Source organism: Monodon monoceros, unplaced genomic scaffold, assembly GCF_005190385.1.
Source record: "Monodon monoceros isolate NGI ecotype Baffin Bay Population unplaced genomic scaffold, NGI_Narwhal_1 Super_Scaffold_11, whole genome shotgun sequence".
NCBI classification, from domain to species: Eukaryota; Metazoa; Chordata; class Mammalia; order Artiodactyla; family Monodontidae; genus Monodon; species Monodon monoceros.
Genome location: NW_021703767.1, coordinates 45,779,731 through 45,803,793, shown reverse-complemented (window position 1 = coordinate 45,803,793; position 24,063 = coordinate 45,779,731). Strand labels below are relative to the sequence as shown.

General features: G+C 38.4%; 1 protein-coding gene across 1 annotated transcript in view; it reads left to right on the top strand.

Moving 5' to 3' along the window:
- Positions 1–24,063, top strand: part of GABRR3 (gamma-aminobutyric acid type A receptor rho3 subunit) — a 106,838-nt gene that overhangs the window by 70,434 nt on the left and 12,341 nt on the right. The window contains exons 3-8 of the mRNA XM_029213698.1: positions 4,648–4,760; positions 11,336–11,397; positions 15,434–15,504; positions 15,539–15,691; positions 19,113–19,195; positions 20,211–20,351. Of these exons, the coding sequence (XP_029069531.1) occupies positions 4,648–4,760; positions 11,336–11,397; positions 15,434–15,504; positions 15,539–15,691; positions 19,113–19,195; positions 20,211–20,351 (623 nt within the window). The remainder of the gene's footprint in view (positions 1–4,647; positions 4,761–11,335; positions 11,398–15,433; positions 15,505–15,538; positions 15,692–19,112; positions 19,196–20,210; positions 20,352–24,063) is intronic.

Sequence of the window (24,063 nt, the reverse complement as noted above, 5' to 3'; positions counted from 1 at the left end):
GGCAGTTCAGTCGAAGCCACAAGATTCACTCCGTATAACGCACAATGTCCTCTCTAAGAAGTCTCAAAAGCATTAGGGACCTAAAAATAAACATTGGATCCAGAATTATCAAGGTTTTATTTGTGACCAAAAATTGGATCAACTGATTTTCCTTCCGACTACTTTACTGCATTCCTTGGATTGGCATCAAAGGATGTGAATTATTTTCGTAGCTCTCAAAATCAACTTCTAAACGGGTTTTACAAGTATATTGCTACCCACAAAGTATAAACATTTCTATTTCATCCTATTCTTAGCAGCATTGGGTACTAAAATTTTTTGTTTTCTGCTCATTTAATAGGTATAAAATGGCATTCATACTTTTAATTGTTATCTCACTGTTAACTCTCTAGATTAAATATTTTTTAATATGTTTCTTAATTATAGCCTCTCTTGGGTAAATAGTCTATTTAGTCAGGCCTAGTCGTTTTCAAGTCCTGATCCTAGTAAACTAATCAACTATATAGGCCCTTGGGAAAGCAGTTTGGTAAAGCAACCAGCTGAGTATGACTCAGTTAAAATGAGTTTTTGTCTTTCCACTGACTAAACACCAATGTATCAGAATGAGTTGGATGTATTTGCTTTTCCTCAAGCAGTTCTGGTACTTTTTAATTCTCTACCTAGTATATCCTCCTCAAAGACACCTTTATTCCCCTAAAACCACTCAAAATCCAGCCCTTCCTTCCCCCTGAACCCACACTTTCTTAGTGACAAAATTATAGTAAAGTTTCTGATACTGACAAGAGAGGGGAACATAAAAATATGATTCCTTTGTTTCATCCAGAAAGAAAAAGGTTCTAACTCAAAAAGAAAAATGGCAACTATTACCGAGCCTTACCTGTTGTTTCTCAAACAATGTTCATAATCTTCCTTTGTGGGGAAAGAATAAGAATGCTGTAATGATTAAGAATGCTATAAAGATTAAGAATGCTGTAATGATGCCAGACTCTTCCATGAGTTGAGATTTCTTTGTTCTATCCCATTGGCACCTAGCCTTCTAGAAGACCCTCTCCTCAGACAGAAGTCATCCAAAAGATTTCTTTCAGTAACTACTAAAAACAAAATCATTTTTTCTAGGAAAGGGAAGAGGGCAGAAGACAAAGGGGCTTAAAATTATACATATATGGAATCAGGCCAGAAAGCTCTGAGCTAAATCTGATTCTCTGTCATAAATTAATCCCCTTATTAAGCATATTTACTTTTCTTGCCTTTGTTCTATTTCAGTCTTCATTTTATTAACCTTTCTATATATGTCTTTTTTTTTAATAAGCCAGAGGTCTTCAAATAGGGCACTTATACTCCTAGAGTATAATGTTCCCCTTAGGGTACATGCAAGCTATCAGAGGGGCACGTGGGCATGGATAGTTTTAAAATAATTATTTCTGGATCTCTGACTTCCTCTGACCTCTTTCCTAAAACTGATCCTCCTGAAAACTTGCCTGCAATCTCCTCTGTAGCCTCCCTTTAATGATTGCTCTGTCCCATTTGGCAAAATAAAGGCATGCCTCTCCCTCTTCCTGAATCTTAACTATGTGTATTACACCAGTGTATAAAATCCTCCCAGGTACAAAGAAGCCTTTACAGATATTGTTGTTGAGGTAATGGATGACTTTAGTTTAAATAACACATCCTTTTCCAAACTGCGTGATTTTCTTTTCTTTTTTTTTTTTTGTGTTCATCAATATTGAAGTAATAACCTAATTAATTTGTCAGGTTACAAATCATTAGAAATAATTGATGATAGACCACAACGTGAATTTTGGAAAATAGGAAGGAATTTAAATAATTAAGTTACATTCCTGAAACAAAATTTCTTGCAATTCCATGTACTTACATATATATCAACAAAGTTTTTCAATATTTTCATCTATAGAAGTGAAAAGTAGGATCAGGAAATGTAAATCAAAACTACAATGAGATATCACCTCATACCTGTTAGAAGGGCTTTATCAAAAAGACAAGAAATAACAAGTGCAATAAGTAATATCCATATACAGATACACAAAATAGGGAAAATGTACCATCACTTTATTAAGAAATACTTTTCCTATAAAATTTAATTCATAATTTTAATAAGTATTTATCAACATTTATATGCATTATGTTTTGCTCCATTTGCAATAGTCACAGAGGCTAAAAAAGATGATTTCAATATGTATACATATATTCTTGCAAAGAAGTATGATGGGGTGATAAAATTCAATGAAGGAAATATTGGATTGGCCAAAAAGTTCATTCGGGTTTTTCCGTAACATCTTACGGAAAAACCCGAATGAACTTTCAAATAAAATGGAAATAAAATAAAATACAAATTCCAAGAAAACAAGGAATGAGATAAAACTTCTGGTTTTTAAAGAGGAGTTTATTCATGTATTTTAAAATGCATAAAGTGGGTTTTTTAGGTTCATTGGATACATTAAAAGGAGGAATATGTTTTATTTTAAATTATTATCAATATTTAAGTAATTTTAACTTTTATGATGAAAAAATTGTAGGTGTCTACTTAAATATGTGTGAGGTTTTCAAAATTCTTTTAGAGGGTATCTAAGCCACATAAACCTCTTTGAGAAGTAGATGTATAAATATTTTGAGAAGTAGATGTATAAATAAAGTCAAAAATGAATAAAGATGGGACATCTCACTGTACATCAGAAGAGCCCTCAGGTAAAAAAAGGTGTGTGTGATTTCAGGTACTGCCAAGAGTGCCTTTCATAGCAGGCTGCATGTTCATTGTTCTGGGGATTCTTAATTAAGATTTATCGCTACCAATCTCATGGAGGGGTATGCTTTTGAAAAGAGTATTAGAGATTGCCATTTTGTTGTGTATATTACTGAAGAAGTTCATGAATTTCCACCCAAGGTTACATTCCACTTTTCATAAAATAATAACAACTAGCTAGCTTTTATAAAATGTCTGCTATTTTCCAGACCAGTAGTTCTCCAGAGAAATTGTTATAAATGCAAATTCTCATACCCTAAAACTGTGGAATCAGAAACTCTGGGCATGGGACCCAGCAAACCTGGTGATTCAGATGTACCCCAAAGATAATATTTACAAAACATCTGGTAGGGGGCCTTGAACACAGTAGGCATTTAATAAAAGCTAGCTGCTATTACTTTTTCAATAAATGGTTCATCCTAGCTCCCTGAAAGAAGTTTTCTAGTTAAGAGATCCTTGGAAGAAATAGTTCTATGTGTTCAATTATTCATAGGATAAAATGACTTATGTTTAAAATCAAACTCATTTGTCTTCTACTCAAAACAGATTTGTTCCTCCAACTTCGCCGTTTCTATTAATGGCAAAAATATATACATAAATCTCTGAGGGTTTCAGCCAGAAGCTTCTCTAGTTAAAGACCATACTAGGTGATCTGAGGTGCCCATAAGCCTGGACATATTTCTTAAACCAGCCGCTTCAGGATGTGAAATTCCCACAATCAAAGTCACTTTATTGAGTTAGGAAATTGCGTTCACGAGTCTTATGTTAAAATTTTATGTGTGTTTCCTGAAGAAGACATGTATCAATGCAAAAGTCAGTCAGGAATTCAGAGTAACCAGAATTCACCTAGAAGACCCCTCAGTGTCTTGTGTTATTGCTGCTGCTGACAATGATGACGGTGATGGCGACAGGAACGTTCTTCTGGAAGAGGCAGTGAACTAGGTCTCGGGCACCGGGGATGAGGAGACAGCAGCATGTCACATACAGAGGAGCTGTGTGCGCTTCCACAGATATTCTGCCGCCACACTTAGAACACGTCTGGGAGGTATGTGTCACAGCACAGGAAATGAGTCAGGGAGGCCCAGTAACTTGCCAGAGTTCAAAGACCCAGGGAGGAACGGGCTTCACTCCCAGATCAGGACTCCACACACAAGGGAGAGGCCACACACTTTGCCTTTGCCCTAGAAAACTGCAGGTGAAAATAGGCTGCACCTGCTTCACAGCTGGACCTGACCTTAGGTCCAATCAGCTGTCAGATCATCCATTTCTCCCTGGGATTCCTCTCCATCCATGCCCATCGCCTTCTCTCAGGTTCCAGAATCTGCCATAGGGGTACTTCCTCTAATCTCAACCAGCACCCATAATTTTTGCACATTCTGTCTTTGTAAAACACTATTTTCATCAGTCTACAATTTTTCATGTTTTTTTTTTTTTTTACTGTCTTAGTGCAAGAGGTAGTTTAACTTCAGTGACTCTAAGAATCACTTAGGTAGCACATTGAATGCAGATGCCTAGACCCTGTATCCTCTGGTTCTGGTTTCGTTGATCTGGGTTGGGGTCCGTGGATCTGAATCTTGATCACCTCCACGCAGGTGCTAGTGACCAGGTTTTCCTACTATAACCCACATTCTGAGAAACATTGCCTGTCAGGATCACATCCAAACTCAGTTTATCATCTAAGGTGCTCCAAGATTTGCTTACCTGCCCCACCCTTGTATACTAAACAGTAAATGCTGGCAGATCTTTGGCTATATGTAATACGAACTTAGAAAATGAGCTTTTATGTGTATATTTTAGAGCATATCATGTTGAGCACAGAAAGCTAAGCTAAATCAAAATATCCAGAAGCATATGTATCTCAGAAGCATTTTTCTCCCTTGGAGGTACAGCAAACAAGAAGCTAGAATGAGGAAAGATGACAGTGCCAAAGTGTGGCCCCTGAAGTATAAGCAACTTCTCCATGTAGAGGACCAGAATTCTGCAGTGAGACCTGGATTTGGAGGTGAGTACTATCTTTACAAAACTCTTGTGTCACAATCCATTGCACTGTCAAAAAATTGAGTTGAAAATTTGAAGGAATTAAGACCAAAACACAAGACCACCAATTAAAAAAAAAAACAAAAAGGCTTTTACAATGATCTTCTCTTGAATAAGAACAGTTGATAATTTATGCGTTTTAAATTAACCAAAAAGACTCATTTTTTTCTATATACATGATCATAAATAGTGTGTTCAATAAATAGTGTGTGTTCAAAAATAGTGAATGTATATATCTTGCCCATACAGCAACATATTGTTTTAATTAAAATTTAAGTTGGGTTATATGATAATATTCATAAAATCTTGTTGAACATTCTTATGAGCTGCAATGCCTGGCTTTTGTTGAAGAACTGGCCTGCCAAACGCCATGGCTTCCCTTGAACCACCTCTGCTGAGGATTTTTCCTTTATTTACTCCTAGCAACAAAAAGTGATCAAAATGTTGGAATGCCCTTTAATGCACCGTGCTAAGCCCTTTAATGCACTGTCTCGTTCCACGCTCACAGTGACCCTATGAAGTAGGCGTTATCATGATCCCTAAATTATTCCAGTGTGGAAACTGGGGCTTAGAGAAGTCAAGAAATTTTCTCAAGGCCATGAAAAAAGCAGTAAGTGGTGGAACCAAGATGCAATGGCTGATGAGAAGAGAAGCAAACCACATTAGAAGGATACACTTGTAAGAAAGCCTTTCCTCCCGTCAGATTGTTTACTGTGCATGTAGTTGCGTCACTGAGGGTACCAAGTTTCCCAGAGATGCACAGGATGTGGTAAAATCCACAAGGTAAACTGAACTCTCCGTCTTACTGCTAAATCCATCCTGACTCTCCTGTCATTGACCTAAGGTCTCCCACACCCACAACTCCTGAACTGACAACTTTTCATGCTAGAGATATGGAGGTGAGAGAAGTGAGCGTGGTGGTGAGGAGGCAGGATCCCCCAGCAGTAGAACAGGTACCGCTTTTCGATAAATAACCAATGCTTCAAGTACTCAGCGTGGGGTGAGGAGAACTTGATACTCATCATACTGTGGTTATGACAAAGGGAAGCACAACAGGCGTGTAGGTACCCTAGAAAACTCGTTTGTTAACAGGTAAAATTTAAAAGTACATCAGGTAGCTGTTATGTTGAGGGTTGTTTGGTTTTTGTTCTTTCATTTCCTGGAATCCATTGGGTTGCAGTTCTAAGGGTATGGTTTTGATTTCATTAGGTTAATGATGCAAACTTTAGCAAGCATCAGAGTCACCTGGGGGCTCCTTAACAGCCAAGTTACTGGGCCTCACCCACAGACGTTTCGATTCAGTAGATTTGAGTGGGGTCACCAATTGTCACGTCTTATAAATTCCTTGGTGATGCTGATCTGAGATCACATTTGATAACTACTGAATTAGATTATCAGCATCAGATTAAATCATGGTGAGTAGAATTTGTTTGTTTTCCAGAGCATTTCTCACACTTATTGAACCTAATTTAAGATTTTTAGAAGCCTCAAAATCAATCAGGTTTAAAGATGTGTGCGTTTCTGTTTTTGTTTTTTTTTACATATAGGTCTATTTTTTTAATCTTCTTTTGTTTGTTTTTTTTTTTTGGTTTGTTGTTGTTGTTGTCTTACATCAGTACTTCTCAGATGTGTCGTTAAGGATGACAATTCTCCAAAAGATGCCCGAAATCTAACTACCATTCCCAACAGACCGTTTATTTCCCCCAAATTTTTGCCCAAAGTTTGGAGAATATACTCTACAACTCTTACTCAGGTATTCTGAACCTTGGTCTCTATGATTCTATAAAGAGTTTCTAAAATCTTTTCCCTCCCATGGTTCAGTTGGGGAAAATCTTACGAAGTTAAACTTGCCGGGCTATGGGTCCTTTGAGCCATTAGGGGGCTCCAGACGCACAGGAATGGCTTGGAATGGGCCTCTCCCGAGTAGCGGTTAGCAGCTCAAAATGATGTACTCTCTTCAATACCAATTCAAAAAGCTGCCCTAATTCCTGTCAAGTTAGGTTCCTCAATTAAATGAACTCCTATCCTCGAGGAAAGGGTTTTATGGGCCTATTTTAGACCACTGAAAGCCAGAAAGATTAAGAGAAAAATTACCGTCCTTGAATTTGGACCTTGAAACAAGCATGCTACACTTTGTAGCTCAAAGTGGTCCAAGGACCAGCTGCAGAATCACCTGGGAGTTAGTTAGAAATGCAGAAGATCAGGCCCCACCCCAGACTTTCTGAACCAAAATCTGCATTTTAACAAGATCTCCAGGTGATTTGAATACACTTTACAATTTGACAAGCACTGTCATAGATTACCAAGAGCCCACCCTCTACTTTTATCTTAAAGCATTTATGCCTCCATTCTCCCTCCTATATATCATCCTCATCCCTCAGAAAAACATAAAACCGCTCTTAAAATTCCACTTCTCTTGACCTGTTAGGGATACATGTTAAGAAGTTTTAAAACAATTTTTTTCCTGAGGCTACTTTGTGGGGTCATTAAAAATGCAATTGAAATGTACTACTTAGTGGCAGGTGGCAAATCATCCCACGATTAAGAAATTTTTCTGACAATCATGGACTGGGGCTAAATGGTATCCAAATGGCTTGTGTGTTCAGTCAGTTCAGGCAGAAAAATCCATAAATTCAGTCAGAAGTGTCAGTCTGGTAGCCCTGTGAAATATAGTCCTTAACCTTCTCTTGTCTTGGTCAGAACTGCTTTTTATACAGGTGACCCCTTCTCTGTTCTCTCAAGCCTGCCTTCCTGGGAAAATCAGCCTGCAGGATATAAAAGACAGGCTTCAATTTATCTTCTCTTTCTTTATACTTGTCCATAACACAAACACACACACATACTTCTTTCCTCTTGAGCTAAATGTAAGTTCAGCACTTCTCTTGCCTTAATGTTTTCCTAATTAGCCTTAACGTTAAAACCAGCTGCTACTGCAGTGTCTTTTATAAAGCATTAGAAGATTCATTGACTCATTATGTGGAAAAAGGAGGATACATATTTAAGGGAGCTTTTTGTTTAACTTGGGTTATAAATTGCAGCTCATTTTCTTTATTTACACTTTCCCTACCCTTTACATCTCCCATAACTAAGGGGTTTTTTGGTTTTAGTTTTATAGTTGATGATTTCTTTGTTTCTTTAAAGTGAAAACAATTCAGCATCTAGATACTGACTACTGAGTCAAAACAAACGCTAAAGGTCTAAAAGCTGCTGTGTAGTCTTTGCTTTCACACAGGAGGACCAGATTGGGCGCCAGAGGGACCTGGCTATATTCCTGCATTAAACAGCTCTAGGTTGCAGGCAAGCTCTTCAACCTTGCTGAGCATGAGTTCCCTCATATCAAATGGAGTTAAAATTGATTCTACCCAGCTAACTAACGAAGTGGCTATAATAATAACATTAGATAATATATAAAGTATTTTAAATGCACCTCACAAATAAGATGAATAACTTTCATTTAGCTCTCCTTATTCCAGCATGCATAAAACCAGATTGATGATCTAGCTTTATATATATATATATATATATATATATATATATATATATATATATATATATATATATAAAGTAGTATAAACATCTATGCCACTACCTAGTTAGTGATCCTGGGAAATCAACACCTAACTGTAATAGTTAATAGTCATTTAATTTTTACTATATTCCAAATGCTTTACATAGAGAATTAATAAGTGTATTTATGAAAGTGTTATATTTCGTGTTCTATGTATTACACATCAAATAGATACTGAATAAGTTGGTTAAGACATTTGAATGTTAGGTTAGGCTAAGGACTTAACATGCATTTTTTCATTTTGTTTCACAGCAACCCAATTAGGCACATACCATATACGTATTTCCCCTATTTTACAGATGAGCAAACTGAGGCTTAGAGGAGTTAAGGATTTACAGACATTTAATTTTCTTTTTTTTTTTTTTTTTTGTGGTACGCGGGCCTCTCACTGTTGTGGCCTCTCCCGTTGTGGAGCACAGGCTCCGGACGCACAGGCTCAGCAGCCATGGCTCACGGGTCCAGCCGCTCCGCAGCATGTGGGATCTTCCCTGACCAGGGCACGAACCCGTGTCCCCTGCATTGGCAGGCGGACTCTCAACCACTGCGCCACCAGGGAAGCCCCAGACATTTAATTTTAACTCGGGTTTATGTGGCTACAAATTTCATGGTTTTTTGTTTTGTTTTGGTTTGTTTTTGCTTTATTGCCACTCTTTCTCTGGGACTCAGCTCCTGTTTTACAAAAAGAATGATCTTTGGAGCTTTTATCCAGCTCCAAAATTCTATGATTCTGCATCTTGCCTTTACACGCCTTCACCCTCCACTCTGTCCTCAGAATGTCAAACCAGAGTACAGAGGCCTAGACCCAGGAGAAAGTACACTTGGGCATCAAATACAAAGGAGACAAAAATGAGGTCAGACAGCATCTGAAGACAAACACTTTCCTTTGAGATGGAAGATCCCCACAAGAATAGAAAAAATGAGAGGGAAGAAAGAAGAAATCTAAGATGTTTCCAGGAACCCATTCCTAAGAGACAAGCCATACTATTACCCCACTGTCAGTCCAGCCTTCAGACAACCCCGAGGGCCCAGTGCTTGTCCAGTGGTGGCATGAATGTCCTTGTATGGTGGCTTTATAAGACTGTTCCTGGATTGCAGAGATAGTCATCAGTAAATAGGTCCTACTTACAAGTCATGAGATCTTGAATCCAAGTTGTGTTCAGGTTTTGTCCTAAAATAAGCTCTCTGTAAGAAACACTGGATCATTTTTTAGTGAAGAGTGGACTGATTGTCTAAATGTTTGAGTGTAAGATTAGGAATTGTGGTTTGCAGTCCTAGGAACAGTTTCACATTTTTGCTGAATTGCAGTAAGAGTAACATTTATTCTGTGCTATTTACTGAGTATCAATTAAGTTTACTGTATATTATTTCTAGTCTTTCAGTAAGTCTCCAAGGTGAGTACTACTACTGGATCTTATAGCTGAGGACACTAAGCTTAGAGATGTTACTGACCCGAGATCACACGTGAGTCATGGAGCTGGATTCAAACTCTGGTCTGGACTCTAATGCCAGAATTTCCTCCAGGACATTCTGCTCCCTGTCCAAGACCTCTCCAATCCCTTCAGTCCCTTGGAGTACTGGAGTTAATGGGAATATTTACTCATCCTGAAAGGCCAGATAGGGGCAGGGATGAGATCTTTCCATGATTTTTTTATTTTGATAGCTCTACCAATTAAAGAAAAAAGACAACCAAATAAAAGCACCAGAGTTAAAGCTGATAAAGGAATAATACTGAGCTGTTCCCAAGTTAATGCTTAATCATAATTATCATTAAACAAAATTTTAATAGAATTGTCATTATTAACATTACAGGAAGTAATTGGTCCAATATGGCAGGAAGTAGTTGGTGGTTAAGATGCAAGTAAGGTATTCCTAAAGCCTGAAACGGAAATATATTCTAGTGACAGGCCCAGTGCCTGGCCAGCTGATACCCTAGTAAGTAAAGAATGATATTGAGGGTTTAGACTTATGGAATAGAAGAGGGAATCTGGGTCGATAAAGTGAAGGTAACGTCAGCCAATTAATGGGGCAGGGGGGTCATAGATGGTGCACAGGGACTGGCGAGGCATATCTCGTTTTATAATGTGCATTTAAAACACAATAATTAGGTGCCTTATTAAATTATACGCACATATATGTCACATGTAGCACATCCAGACAATAAGGAAGGAAGTTTTTCTGGCCTGTCCCTTCTAAATCCCAGAATCTTGACTGAAACAGCCACCTGGGATCCATCTAGGCAAGATTTCTGTTTTTTCAACAATAGTTGAAAGCATTTTTTAACTCGGGACTATAAAGTTTGAGAATTGGTCACCATGGAAAGAAAACATACGAAGACTATATGTATAAATATACAAACTATTTGAACATATATATACATCAAATTTCATACACAATACTAAATAATAAAGTTATTAACATCAGCATCCCCTCACACGGGTACAGATGAAACCCTTTGTAAGGTGTACCAAGGAAATGTCTTGGTCTCAGTCTGTTCTCTGGGTGCATGAGCCTGATTCTGTGAGACCCAACTGCACACCAATCTCAGCACTTGTCTGTCTGAAGTTGCTCCAATTCTGACTTTCAGAATACTCTCAGCCACACATTCAAAGGATGTTTGCTTTATCCCAAATGCAGGTTGTGGTTACTGATGATCTGGGAAGCGACATTTCTGAATGTGCAGCATCCTTGTCTAGCACTGTACTAGCAGTGTGTTCCTCTAGCCTGCCATGCGTTGCCCAAGTGAAAAAGGCTGAATTTTTGGCAAGGGAGGAAAGGCTCCCATATTTACCAAAGTCATGAACTCCATGACTACATCCACTCCCTGAATGTGTAATAATATATCAATAGGCAATGGAGAGATTTATTGTTAAAACTTGAAAAATAATTCATTTGCAACATTGATCTCTCTCCACTTTAAATGTTTCCAGAATAATCCTGATTCCTTGTTATATTCCCCATTCTTCTTTCTGAAGGATCTCCAGTGGGTATAGATGTCCAGGTTGAAAGCATTGACAGCATTTCAGAGGTTAACATGGTAAGTTTCTCCATGAGATACTTTTTATGAAAGGATAGAGTCTCAATAGTGTCAAACTCACTGGTGTTTTAATAAATCATCTTAATTACGTATGTTACTTATTTTTCCTACTTTGCTTAATAAAGTTGAAGTTGCTTTACTCTCTTCTATCCACTTCTTTCTACCTCTGATTAAAATTCTCATTCCTTTCCTCCTCTTTTCCTTCTAATGGCTTTACAGTGGTGGAGCACTGAAGGACATGATATATTTAGCTATGTGACATGAACCAGAAACAATTGCATAAGAAGAAAGGGTGATCATAATATATGTGAAATATGAAGTCACAACCATGAGTCCTTACCCACAAAATGATAAACACCTGAATCTGGGTTGATAGAATGCTTCCAGATTTTTCAGTTAATACTAACTTTGCTTATCTGTAGACAAACAATAGCAGAGAACAAAGGATTTTTTAAACTCATAGCACTAAAAATTTAAATTAAGAAAAGTTTGTCCATTCCCTTAGAGTTTCTAGAAATCCAGAAGAGACTGCCCTTATTTTATTTTTGCACTGAAATATTTGCCATTTTTATGGAGTAGTACTTGCAAACCACCATCACTTAAAACTTTAAACTGATTATTATCATTTTCCTTTTAGCCTTTTCCTGCTTCCTTTGCCATTTTATATACTTTGCTTTTTTGTTTCCTCTTCCCCATTCCCCCTAACCTGGTTTTACCATTTTAGCTATATTTATGTTTTAATATCCCCTACCATAATTTTTCCATTTCATTTTCTCTACTCCCACTTTAGAACTACCGAGTCTACATAATTACCAGAATTGTGTTTCATTTAAGTAATTTTAAGCTTTTTTCAGGTACTTTAAGAATAATATTTACTTGCACAAACATATACATTATTGATGTAATTCCTTTTTACCTACTACTATTCTGTTAATTTGTTAGTGTCTCAGAGCTTTGTGTAGCCCATTTTAGTATATTTTTCTATGCCAAATAAAAAGTGTGTTATAGTTTCAAATTTTCAATGTCCATTTCCTTGTTCTTACCTAAGTGGTGTATATTCTTATATTTGAATCACTCTTTCCATCTAATTTTGTTCTCTTCAGTTGTGTTGTCTTTTATATCATCTCCTGTAGTTGTCTTTCTTTTGTTTCCTATCAACATTACACTATGTGCAACTATTAATGACAAGGGCCCTAACAGGTACTCACTGGTAGGATGCAGCTTTGAACATGTTTTGGTTTTGGTTGTGGTTTCAATTTTGGATTTGTTCCTACCTCCCCCCAAGTTTTAGACAGTTTGTGAATGCCGTTAGATAGGGCCTGTGCCCTCCAGTTTGCCCTGGAACCCATGCCTGGCTTTCCCCTTAGGTTCATCCTGCTTTGTTCGTTGGTGTTTCCTGCCAGGTCCTGATCCAGGGAGACATCTGAAGTTGCAACTCTTAGCCAAACGCTTATTGTCTTTCATTTTCTACTTTGAATATGGAAGCTTGGTTTTTGCAGGGGGCTAGAGGGTGATAAAAATAAAACCAGGGAATACCCCCTCCATGAATAGAGAAGATATGAATTAGTTTCAAACTCCGTTTTCCATCTGGAAAGATTTAGTTTGTTGTTTATCTAATCTGGTCATTTCATGTATGTTAATCCTTGCATTTTGTTCCCTTTTCTGGAATCTTTTACATGTGTGTTCTTGTGAAATTTTCAAAAGTTGCTTCGAGATATTTTTTGGAATAAAAGTATTTTTGATATATGAACTGTGGCTTATATATAGTGTTTTTCATAGAATTAAGTATTGAAATTTAGATTCTATATATTATTTTTAGTATGCAATTACCACAAAGATAATTTTTTTTACAAAAGAAGAGAATGAAAGAGAGAGAATAAAGTAGGGATCTCTTAAGGAAGCAGGACCTAGAAAATATAAATCACTTAAAATTGAAAGAGCAAATAATCTTTTCATATGTAAACTTAATTAATATTTTTATTTATAGTGATTCCTTCAACTAGTCATTGCCATCCAAATGCTAACTAAATGAAAATTACAGGACACATAAAAATTCCAGAAAAGTCTAAACAAGATCTTCTATGGCCCAACATCTGGTTTCAGTCTTCAGTTAATGTCCTTCTAGTCCTTGTCATTATCTAATTTAATATTTATTTCAGTTCAATATCAAACCTTAAATGAAACTTCCTTCATTTTAAGCACCCTACTCCCAGAGGGAGTAGCACCACTAGTACCCACTATTCAAAAATGCCTTGATTAGAAAGCATTGGCTCTTCCCTTACCAAAAGTGGCTTTTAGTGACATTTTCTTGAGCCTGTTGTGCTCCAGAAGCAGGCTCTCATTTCGCCTCTCCTGGCATAATCTCTAAGTGATACCTGAATGACCCAGTCTGCATCTAAAAATCTCGTTGTGTCTACCCCACAGCCCCCAAAACTGGACCTCATCCTTTTCTCCTGAATAAGTTCAACCTTAGTACTCAGTATCAGCAAAAACTGGTCTGCATTCTCCATGCCTAATTTGAAAAAATCATCAGTGACCTCCAGTGTTGGCTTCTTTTGCTTCTCATTTATCATTTTCCCATGCTCCCTTGTCCCACCCTGAATTCACTTTCGATCCCTTTTAGTTTTGTCCTGCTCTCCTCAAAACAGGCTGTTCAGCCCGCTTCTCATGATAGTGCCAACTAGTGGTGACGCTGATGTACCACTGACATGTATATACCAATGTCTGCCATTTGACTTCATAGGCTCAGTATTTGCCCAGTGCCCTTCTGATCAGACTGAGCATCTAAAACCAAATATATGCTCATTAAAGCAATCCATGCAGTAACCCACAGGATTCCCTGTGGAGTAGTGTTACAGTAATGAATGAACCATTCTATTTATTCACCCTCACTGTAATCCAAAATTACACAGGGCTGATGCTCCCAGATTAACGCAGAGCAATAATACAATGTACCTCTATTCTGATCCTAAGAAAAACAAATGAGCTCATCATTGCTTGATGACTTATTTGTGGTTTACTGAGATTTGTTCTTTGCTTGTGTAATAAATGTCAAAGTTCTATTATACGTGTTATTTCAAGAAAAATAGGAGTGTTGTTGGGAAATAAATGATAGTATGAAGTAAGCATTTGGGAAATGTAAAACACGTTGTCATTGCCCACACCCAATGACTTGGACGAAGATAGGAGAATTTCTGTTCAAACAAAATATTTAACGTCGTATCTGAGAGCCAAATAAAACTCAAATTATTGACTAACCATTTTTTTTTTCTGCTAACATAATGTTAATATAGCTTTTCCCTCTCATCCTTACCTCCTTACAACTGGAATACACATTAACAATTCAAATACCTGAGCCATACTGGATCAGAATCTCTGGGAACTAGCTTCTGGGGAATGTGCCATTTTAACGAATTCACAGGTGATTCTTTTGCACACTAAAATTCCAGCACCACCATTTCCTGGCATTCTTTCTGTCTCTCAAGAAGAGGGAGATCATTGTCGCTTTTTCAGAACCTCTGAAAACATGCTTTCCACTAACAGCTCCAATAAAGGCTGTGTCCAGGTTTTTGTGGGACTGTAGTTTTTTCAACTTGGGGAGGGCTTCTTTAAAACAAAAACAATATAAATGTATGGATACAAAATCAATCACAAAAGTGAATATTTATTTATAATGAGAAAAAAATCAAAATAAAATACCAGACCATGGAGTTTCAGGTTCCTTTCTTCTGAGATCTCTTTAGGTGATTTACCAGAGTGCTTAGGTAGAAATGCTTCCCAGTTATAACCTGTTTCCCTTCACCAACTTGAATACTTGATGGTTTTCAGAAACTCTCAACATTTACCAGAGTCCAGGTGAGGGAGAGGCTCTGTGACTGAAGCTCAGTAGCTTCATTCTAAATCTACTTGAAAATATAAGCTATTCACAGACAGGTCACTAACACCCATGGAAACCAATCTAGACTAATAGTATTGATTGGTCATCCTGAACTATATTCCTACTGACCTTGACTTGTCTCTGTTTCTCTCTACCTAGGACTTTACAATGACTTTTTATCTCAGGCATTACTGGAAAGATGAAAGACTTGCCTTTCCCAGCAAAACCAACAAAAGCATGACTTTTTTTTTTTTTTTTTTTTTTTAAAAGCATGACTTTTGATCACAGATTAATCAGAAAGATTTGGGTGCCTGATATCTTTTTTGTCCATTCGAAGAGATCCTTCATCCATGATACAACTGTGGAGAACATCATGCTGTGTGTACACCCTGATGGAAATGTCCTCTTCAACGTCAGGTAAGGAGGGCTGTCGACTGCCTTTGGCTTCCTTATACCACACCATCTACACCAAAGCTGATGGGCCTCACTTCAGGCTAAACTCCCAATATTGCTGTATTTAGTAATGCTGGAGCTTGGGACACAAGCAGAAGATGTGATTTTTCCTGGTTCTAACTTCCAGGTTTTAAAGAATGGTTTCCTAGTCTAACTGTGCCCACTCTGGGCATGTATTGGAGAATGATAGGAAATAAGGTTGGACAGAGTGGAGCTGAATTATGGAAATCCTTAAGAATCTGGCCCACAATTTTATGAGTATACAAAACTACCTTTCCTCCTCACCAACTCTACCCCACCCTGCACCCCAACAAGCAGTCTTGGAATCTTGGATCAACTAAATAATTTTGTTAACTATCTCCTGCATTTTTCACAGGAATATATAGTCATCATCCAAGTTACCCCTAGTTTCTTCATTTAAAAAATTTTGAAAATGAAAAAAAAATTGTAATTTAAAACATTTGTTCTGACACTATGCTATAATATCCCTCCATCTTTAATATACCATATGTTTTTAAGCCTGAGTCCTGTGCTTACTGAGTGGCTTACCATAGGTAATCCTAAAAATGTTTGGTAAATCCAAGCAATTCATTTTTTTTATGTCTTCGAAATCCCAGAAGGATTCAGTAGTAAACTGAAAAAAAACAAAAAAATTATCTTCCCAAAAGTTATCCATGCCCTAATCCCCGGAACCTGTGAAGGTTATTTTATATCGAAAAAAATAAAAGGATCTATGCAGATGTGATTAAATAAAGGGTCTTGAGATAGGGGAATTATTCTGGATTATCTGGATGGATCCTAAATGTAATCATCCGTATCCTTGTAAGAGAAAGGCAGAGGAAGGATTTGACATACATGGAAGAGTAGAAAGCAGTGAGACCATGAAGACAGAGATTGGAGTGACGCAACCACCAGCCCCAGAATGCTGGCAGCTACCAGGAGCTGTGAGAAGCAAGGAATGAATTTCCCCCCTAGAGCCTCTGGAGGGAGCAGGGCCTTTCTAACACTTTGATTTCAGTCCAGTGATACTAACTTCAGACTTCTGGCCTCCAGAACTGTGAGAGAATACATTTCTGTTGTTTTAAGCCACCAAGTTTATGGTAATTTGTTACAATGGAAATAGGAAACCAATACAGATTCTTTTTGTTCATTAAAAACACCTTGCTCACTTTAGTACAAAGGTGCTATTACCAGATGTTTCATATGCTTTTTTTAAAAAAAAATGAAATTAAAGGAAAATACTACTTTCCATAGGACTTTTAAATCAGAAGTAACATAGGACTCTAATAAGTACTGGAATCAAGCATTCCTAGGAATCAGAAGCCTATTGGCAGCATCTGGCCAAGGAGTCAACTGATTTAAATTAATTATTTTGATGAGGCGATATCCACTGGAGAATTAACTCAGTGGATTGTCCTTACCCTGCACATTCCAAAGAAAGATTTAGCTCTTGCCTGGTTCCTGGGAAATAACCTACAAGCCCTTGGAATATCCTGCCTGATAAGTATGTCTTTGTTTACCCGGAGGCCTTGAGCCACACGGTATCAACTTGATCTCTGGAGGAGCTACAGACTAAGGTCAGCCATAACTATGTGACCAACCTTCAGTTAATATATACTTTGGACTCCAAAGCTTAAGTAGCTTCCCTGGTTGGCAATTGTCCGTGCATGTTGTCACACATCATTGCTAGAAGTAAGCACTGTCCATATACCTCCACTAGAACAGGACAGCTGGAAACTTGCTCCTGGTCTCTCCTGGAACCCACCCTATGCATCTTATTTCATTGCTGATTTTAACTGGTATCCTTTCATTGCAATGAACCATTAACTGTTAGTATAACAGCTTTGATGAGTTCTGTGAATCCTTCTAGTGAAGCATTGAACCTGAGCTTGGTCTTGGAGATCCCCCAACACAGAAGGACTCAAAACTGTTGTCTGCACAGCTATTTCAGCTGACAGCAGAGCCAGCTGAAGCCCAGCCAGTCACCTGGTTTCAGGCTTGGTTCTGACACCGTCTACTGACAAAGATTCTCTCTTTGACCAAGTTCTACTCAGTCTCCTCTGAACTCTCTTCTCACCTAGGCCCTGCTCCCCCATTCTCAATATCTGATCACCCTCCATATCTAATGAGGTTCCTCATCCACCCCCTAACCCCCAGCTGATATCTGATCACCCTGGCCCCCCTTCAGCAAGAATCCTGTTAGGTCCATTTAGCCAGAATCCCCCAAGCCCTGATGTTTCCTCTTGGTAATTGTTCATCCACTGACCTCCGCACCTCCACCCCACTCCCTCTTCCTTCACTATAAATTCCCACTCATTATATTTGGAGTTGAGCCCAATCTTTGTTACCCATTAAAAAAAAATTATAGTAGCCCTCCTAAATAGAGTCCGCCTTACCATTCTTTAACAAGTATCATGCATAGTTTTTTCTTTAATAGTGCCTGCCTAATCTCCTTGGTTGTTAATTTATTCATATGTACTCTGAAGGAAGTAGACTCAAAGATTTCAGAAGTCCTTTCCAGCTTTAAAGTACAAGGAAGATGCCAAAATGAATATGTTTTGTGACACAAAGTTATCCAGACATCTCCCTGGCTTGGCATTTTGCTGCATGACTATTGACAGTAGAATTCAACCCCCGGCAGATAAAATGGTTCTACTCCTCTGATTAACTTGGATACACCATGGGTTGGACCAGCTGTTGCCTTTGTTTTTTGCAGACTTGCTCAGGGGCCTTTTAAGGAACCTCTGATCTGCTATTGCGGGTACCAAAGTTCAACAGCCTCTGCCTGAAGCCAGGAAAAGCTAAAAGGACATAAAATTTGAAAAAACAGTCCTCATCAGTATGCAAGCCTTTCAACTTAATAGCACCTGAATTACATGCGTAATAGCACGTAGATCTATAACTGAAAATGCTCCAGGCTTTCCCCTCACTCCTGGAAAGATAATTTCCTCAGGTAAACTTGCTTTGTGAAAGAAACCTTTACTCATAGGTTTTTATTACCACCATTCCAGCTCTTTATTACTGGAAACTATTTAAGTTTGCATCTTCCAGAAAGCAGAAAATATTTAAATCTATTTAAAAGCCTTCTCACTTTGAAGTGTGTTTTTCTGAAAACACCCAGAAAATATAGAGGAAGCTGCGCAGGGAATGGTGAGATCAGAAGCAATTATTAGAGCAGGAATTCACTCATTAACTGTGTCTTAAGCAAATCACCTACCTTCCTGGGTTTGCTTCCTTATGGGTTACTTGAAAAGAAGATGGTAACACCTGTTTTGCATTAGTCTTGAAAGGCACTCAAAAGTGTCAGAGAGCTTCAATGCTGCATTGCTTATTTGACCATGTGGTTAAATGATCTGCAGTTTTCTTTTTCTCATTCTTGCTATAGGATAACTGTTACAGCAATGTGCTTTATGGATTTCAGCAGGTTTCCACTTGACACTCAAAATTGTTCCCTTGAACTGGAAAGCTGTAAGTCTTACTTCCCTATGGAGTGTGTGTGGTCTGAACACACCATCACATACTTGCATATAAATAAGCATACTCTTAACAAGCATGTAAACATCTTGATAAATATATTTGTCCAAAACAGCTTGTTGGTTGGTTGGTTGGTTGGTTTTTTAGTAAGAATCATGATGGCAAATTTTCTCTCAAATGAGAAGATAGAAGATTCAAGGAAAAATATGCTTTGATAACTACATATTCTGCAGTTTCCACAATGATTTTAAAGGAATAGCTCCCTAAAAAGTTGTATTCTTGCTAATGCTATTAACAGAGACTGGCAGGTTTAGAAAGCTCTGCCATTTATGTTCCCGTATAAATCCCAGTCTTCCATTAAGTATGCTTTGTTTCCCTGGAAAAACCCAGCTCTAGACTTAAACCTCCTAATCAAAGCCCTGTCAGAGGGCATCTGAGCCAGCTCCCTGTCAATTTGACCCACCAGCTATTTTTGACATGATATCTTAAAAGCTGACTGCAGTTTTCCATAATGTGGGTAAATGCTGGGAATCTCAATGGATGTCTCCTACATAGATGCTCCTCCCCAAATCCATTAGAAACTCTCTATAATAGTATTTGATTACAGAAGAAAATTCTGTACAAGCCCAGCTCACTCTGGAATTTCATCCAATAGAGCTACAAAACTAAAGGGCCCTGAAGACTTGGCATCCGACCTGTGAGTGAAAGGCGGTGCTGTGACATCACAGCACACACAGACATGGAGACAGCTATTAGGAGAGTTTTAATGTGTCACGTGGGCACAGAAAAAGCTGCCACACTATGCCAGTAATCGGGGTCTAATTTTTGGAGGTTTTTTTTTTTCTTTTTGAAGATGTGGATATTATCAGTCTATTGGCAAACGTATATTTCAGAGCCATGACATTGGACCAGACCCCAGGGATACAGAACTGCATAAAACATGGTCATAGACCTCATGGAACTTACAAGAGCTTACTCCAATAAAAAGAATGTTATTTTCTTGTCTTAGATGCCTACAATGAGGAGGATCTAATGCTGTACTGGAAACATGGAAACAAATCCCTGAATACTGACCAGCATATTTCGCTCTCTCAGTTCTTCATCGAGGAATTCGGTTCATCCAGTGGATTTGTTTTCTATAGCAGCACAGGTACCGTATTTTATGTGGACAATCCATCAGCATTTATTGAGCATCTACTGTCGGCAAAGTATGAGTGGAAAGACCCAAGTCCAAACAAGCATCCCATTTGGCCAATAACATCATCATTCTTTTATAGGCAGCCACCTCTACCTTTCCAATACAGGTGTTCCTCAACTTACGATGGGGTTACCTCCCAATAAATCCATCATAGGTTGAAGTGCATTTAATATACCTAACCTCCCAAATATCATAAGTAGCCTAGCTTACCTTTAATGTGCTCAGAACACTTATTCATCTAACTCAAATCCTATTTTATAATAAAGTGTTGAATATCTTCTGTAATCTAATTGAATACTGTATTGAAAGTGAAAAACAGAATGGTTGTCTGGGTGCAGAATCGTTGTAAGTGTATCGGTTGTTTGCCCTCGTGATCTGGGGCTGACTGGGGGCTGGTTCGCTGCGGCTGCCCAGCATCACACAAGAGCATATGGCCAGCCCGGGAAAAAGATCAAAATTCAAAATTGGAAGTTTCTACAGTTTCTACTGAATGTGTATGGCTTTCATACCATCATAAAGTCAAAAAATTGTAAGTCAAATTGTCTTAAGTCAGGGACCGTCTGTGCAGATTTCTGTCTTCGTCATATAACCACCTCTAACTAGATGCCTTGCTTCCTCTCGGCCCCTGCAGTCTACTCTTAATACAGCAGACAGAGTGTTCTTTTGAAAACATAAACAGCACAATTCTTCTCTGTTCAAAGCCCTCTGGTGTTTTTCCACCAAACTTACAGCAGAATTTAAGCTTCTCACCACGGCCTGCAAGGCCCTACATGATCTTTCTCTGCCTAAGGCTCTGACCTCAACAACTACTCCTGCCCCCTCTCCCTACTTCTTGCGTGTCTTCAAACACACCCATCTTATTCCATCTGCAGGGTTTCTGCTTTGGCCTTTTCTCTCTCTGCCTGGAATGTTTTCCCCTGATTTTTTGATGACCACCTTCCTCATTTTGCTCAGAGCTTTGTTCAAATATCATCTCCTCAAAGAATGCTTTCCTAGGCCTTCCCTGGTGGCGCAGTGGTTGAGAGTCCACCTGCCGATGCAGGGGACGCGGGTTCGTGCCCTGGTCAGGGAAGATCCCACATGCCGCGGAGCGGCTGGGCCTGTGAGCCATGGCCGCTGGGCCTGCGCGTCCGGAGCCTGTGCTCCGCAACCGGAGAGGCCACAACAGTGAGAGGCCCGCGTACCGCAAAAAAAAAAAAAAAAAAAAAAAGAATGCTTTCCTAGCCATCCTATCTAGAATAGACTTCCCTCCTCACCATTCCCCATGTGTACTTGTCTTCACATCACTAACCATGTCCTGAAATACATCTCTATTTGACTGCCTTATTGTCTGAGTGCCTGACTAGAAAGAGTGCAGGGATCTGTCTGCCTTGTTCACCATCTCTTCCCATCTCTTCCCCATTCTCTTGTTCACCTCGAAGGTGCCTGGCGCATGATAGGTGCTCAATAAATAGCAGCTGAATCAATCAATTAATCAATCAATCAAGTACGTCACTGTGATGCCACACACATGCCAAAAGGGTATAAAGAGATTTATTACTCACATAATGAGGTTTTCTAGAGAGAGCAGGGCAGGCTCCTGAGAAGGTCTGAAAATGTCTGAGAGAACAGAAAAGGGTGCCTGACTTGGGGTTCTATGGTGGTTAGAAAGTGGGGCTAGGGTGAGGATTCCCTTAAATGGTGCAGTGTTTGCATGGTTTGATCTTCCCACCAGTGCCAAAGAGGGAACATCTGGCTTTCCTCCTAGCTTGCCCAGGTGTGGAACAGAAGGGGAAGTGGGGCTAGAAAGTTATCAGAAGTCAAATATGAAAAATGGACTCACACTCTATTTATTGCACTACCCAAAATGAGGGCTCCACAACTTTTCAAAGCAGCACTACCTTTACTGGTTGGTAAAGGGAGCTCTTCCTGGCTACAGCTTCAACAACAAAACCATCCCTAGTCTCTCCTTCCCAGAAGAACAGCAAGACAGAGCAACATTTCTCCTGCTGGGTTGCAAAAAAAAAAAAAAAAAAATTCAGAAAATTATGAGTAAAGAAAGGACCTCGTTACCTAAATATATTTCAAGACTTAAAACCGTATGCATTAATGTCTTTCTTTATGAAGTACTTTCACAGCTTTTCCTTATCTCTTTTAATCTCACAATAATTATATGAAGCTATAACGTCAGAGATGCTATTATTCCACTCTACAACCATAATCAAAATTCTCAATTGCAAACCATAATGAAGTGGGCTGTGACATGGGTAATACAAGACAATGAGTAGCTTAAAAAATGTATATTTTGACTTTAGAATGCACTATGTAGTGTATCTTTTATTAGCCTTGGTAACAAAATTGTTTGGTGTTCCTGAAACATATCAACTGGTGGTGAGAGAAACTCAGAACAAGTAGGAAAGAGAAGGGTAACCAGCAGTTAATTAAGAGTAGAATATTGGGCTTCCCTGGTGGTGCAGTGGTTGAGAGTCCGCCTGCCGATGCAGGGGACACGGGTTCTGTGCCCCGGTCCGCGAAGATCCCACGTGCCGCGGAGCGGCTGGACCCATGAGCCATGGCCGCTGAGCCTGCGCGTCCGGAGCCTGTGCTCCTCAACGGGAGAGGCCCCAACAGTGAGAGGCCCGCGTACCGGAAAAAAAAAAAAAAAAAGTAGAATATTAGGCATGCAGTCTGCCAATTCGGTGTGGATTGACTAGGAGTATATCTTAGACTAAGTGCCTAAATATTTACCTAATCTGTCTAAATAGGTTTGCCATCTTGAGTTACCTAAGAAATTACTACTGAGGAAGTAGAAGAGTTCTCCAACTTTGCAACATCTATGATTTAGTTTTATTTATTATTTTGACCTATAGTCTCTGTGATTTGAATAATTTTGTCTCAAAGTAAACTGCATTTATCATAGAAAAATTAATCTTACCACTTTTGCAACATCTATGATTTAGTTTTATTTATTGTTTTGACCTATAGTCTCTGTGATTTGAATGATTTTGTCTCAAAGTAAACTGTATTTATCATAGAAAAGTTAATCTTACCACTAATTTATAAAAGATATACTTTCATTTTTATCATTTCATTATTTACTGCCTTATTTTAGAAAAGGTTTAATAAGATTGACATCACAACTATTGTGAAATAAAGCATGATATGAATTAGAAATGTGTGAGAAAGAAAAATGTAAAACAAGGGTAAGTTATGTTATAGAATATATGTGGTTATTAGAGAACGGCACTCAGAGAAGTCCTATAGATGGTCCAAAAATATGGCTTTAAACTTCCTTGCAGCCAATGTGAAAAGGGAAACCTGAACAAAATGTGTGTGGATGTGACTACAATTTGTACTTTTGATCAGCACAAATTAATCAATATTACCAACGTGAGTTTATATAATTCCAACAACAAGCAAAAGAACATCATTTGGCTACTTTTTGGCAGACTTATCATAGATAAATTAATGGTACCCGTGAAACTTTGAAATAATAAAAAATAGTTTATGGATACTCCCTCCCCCTAGCTCTTCTTTGAATCCCTAGCTGTCTGGATCCTAACTTGGAATCCAGTGACCTAGTAGCTACTGTGAATCTTTTCCTTCACATCCTTCACAAATGAAATAATATATCTCATTTCATTTGTTATAGCTAATAAATAGTGTATTGGCTATTGCATCAGTC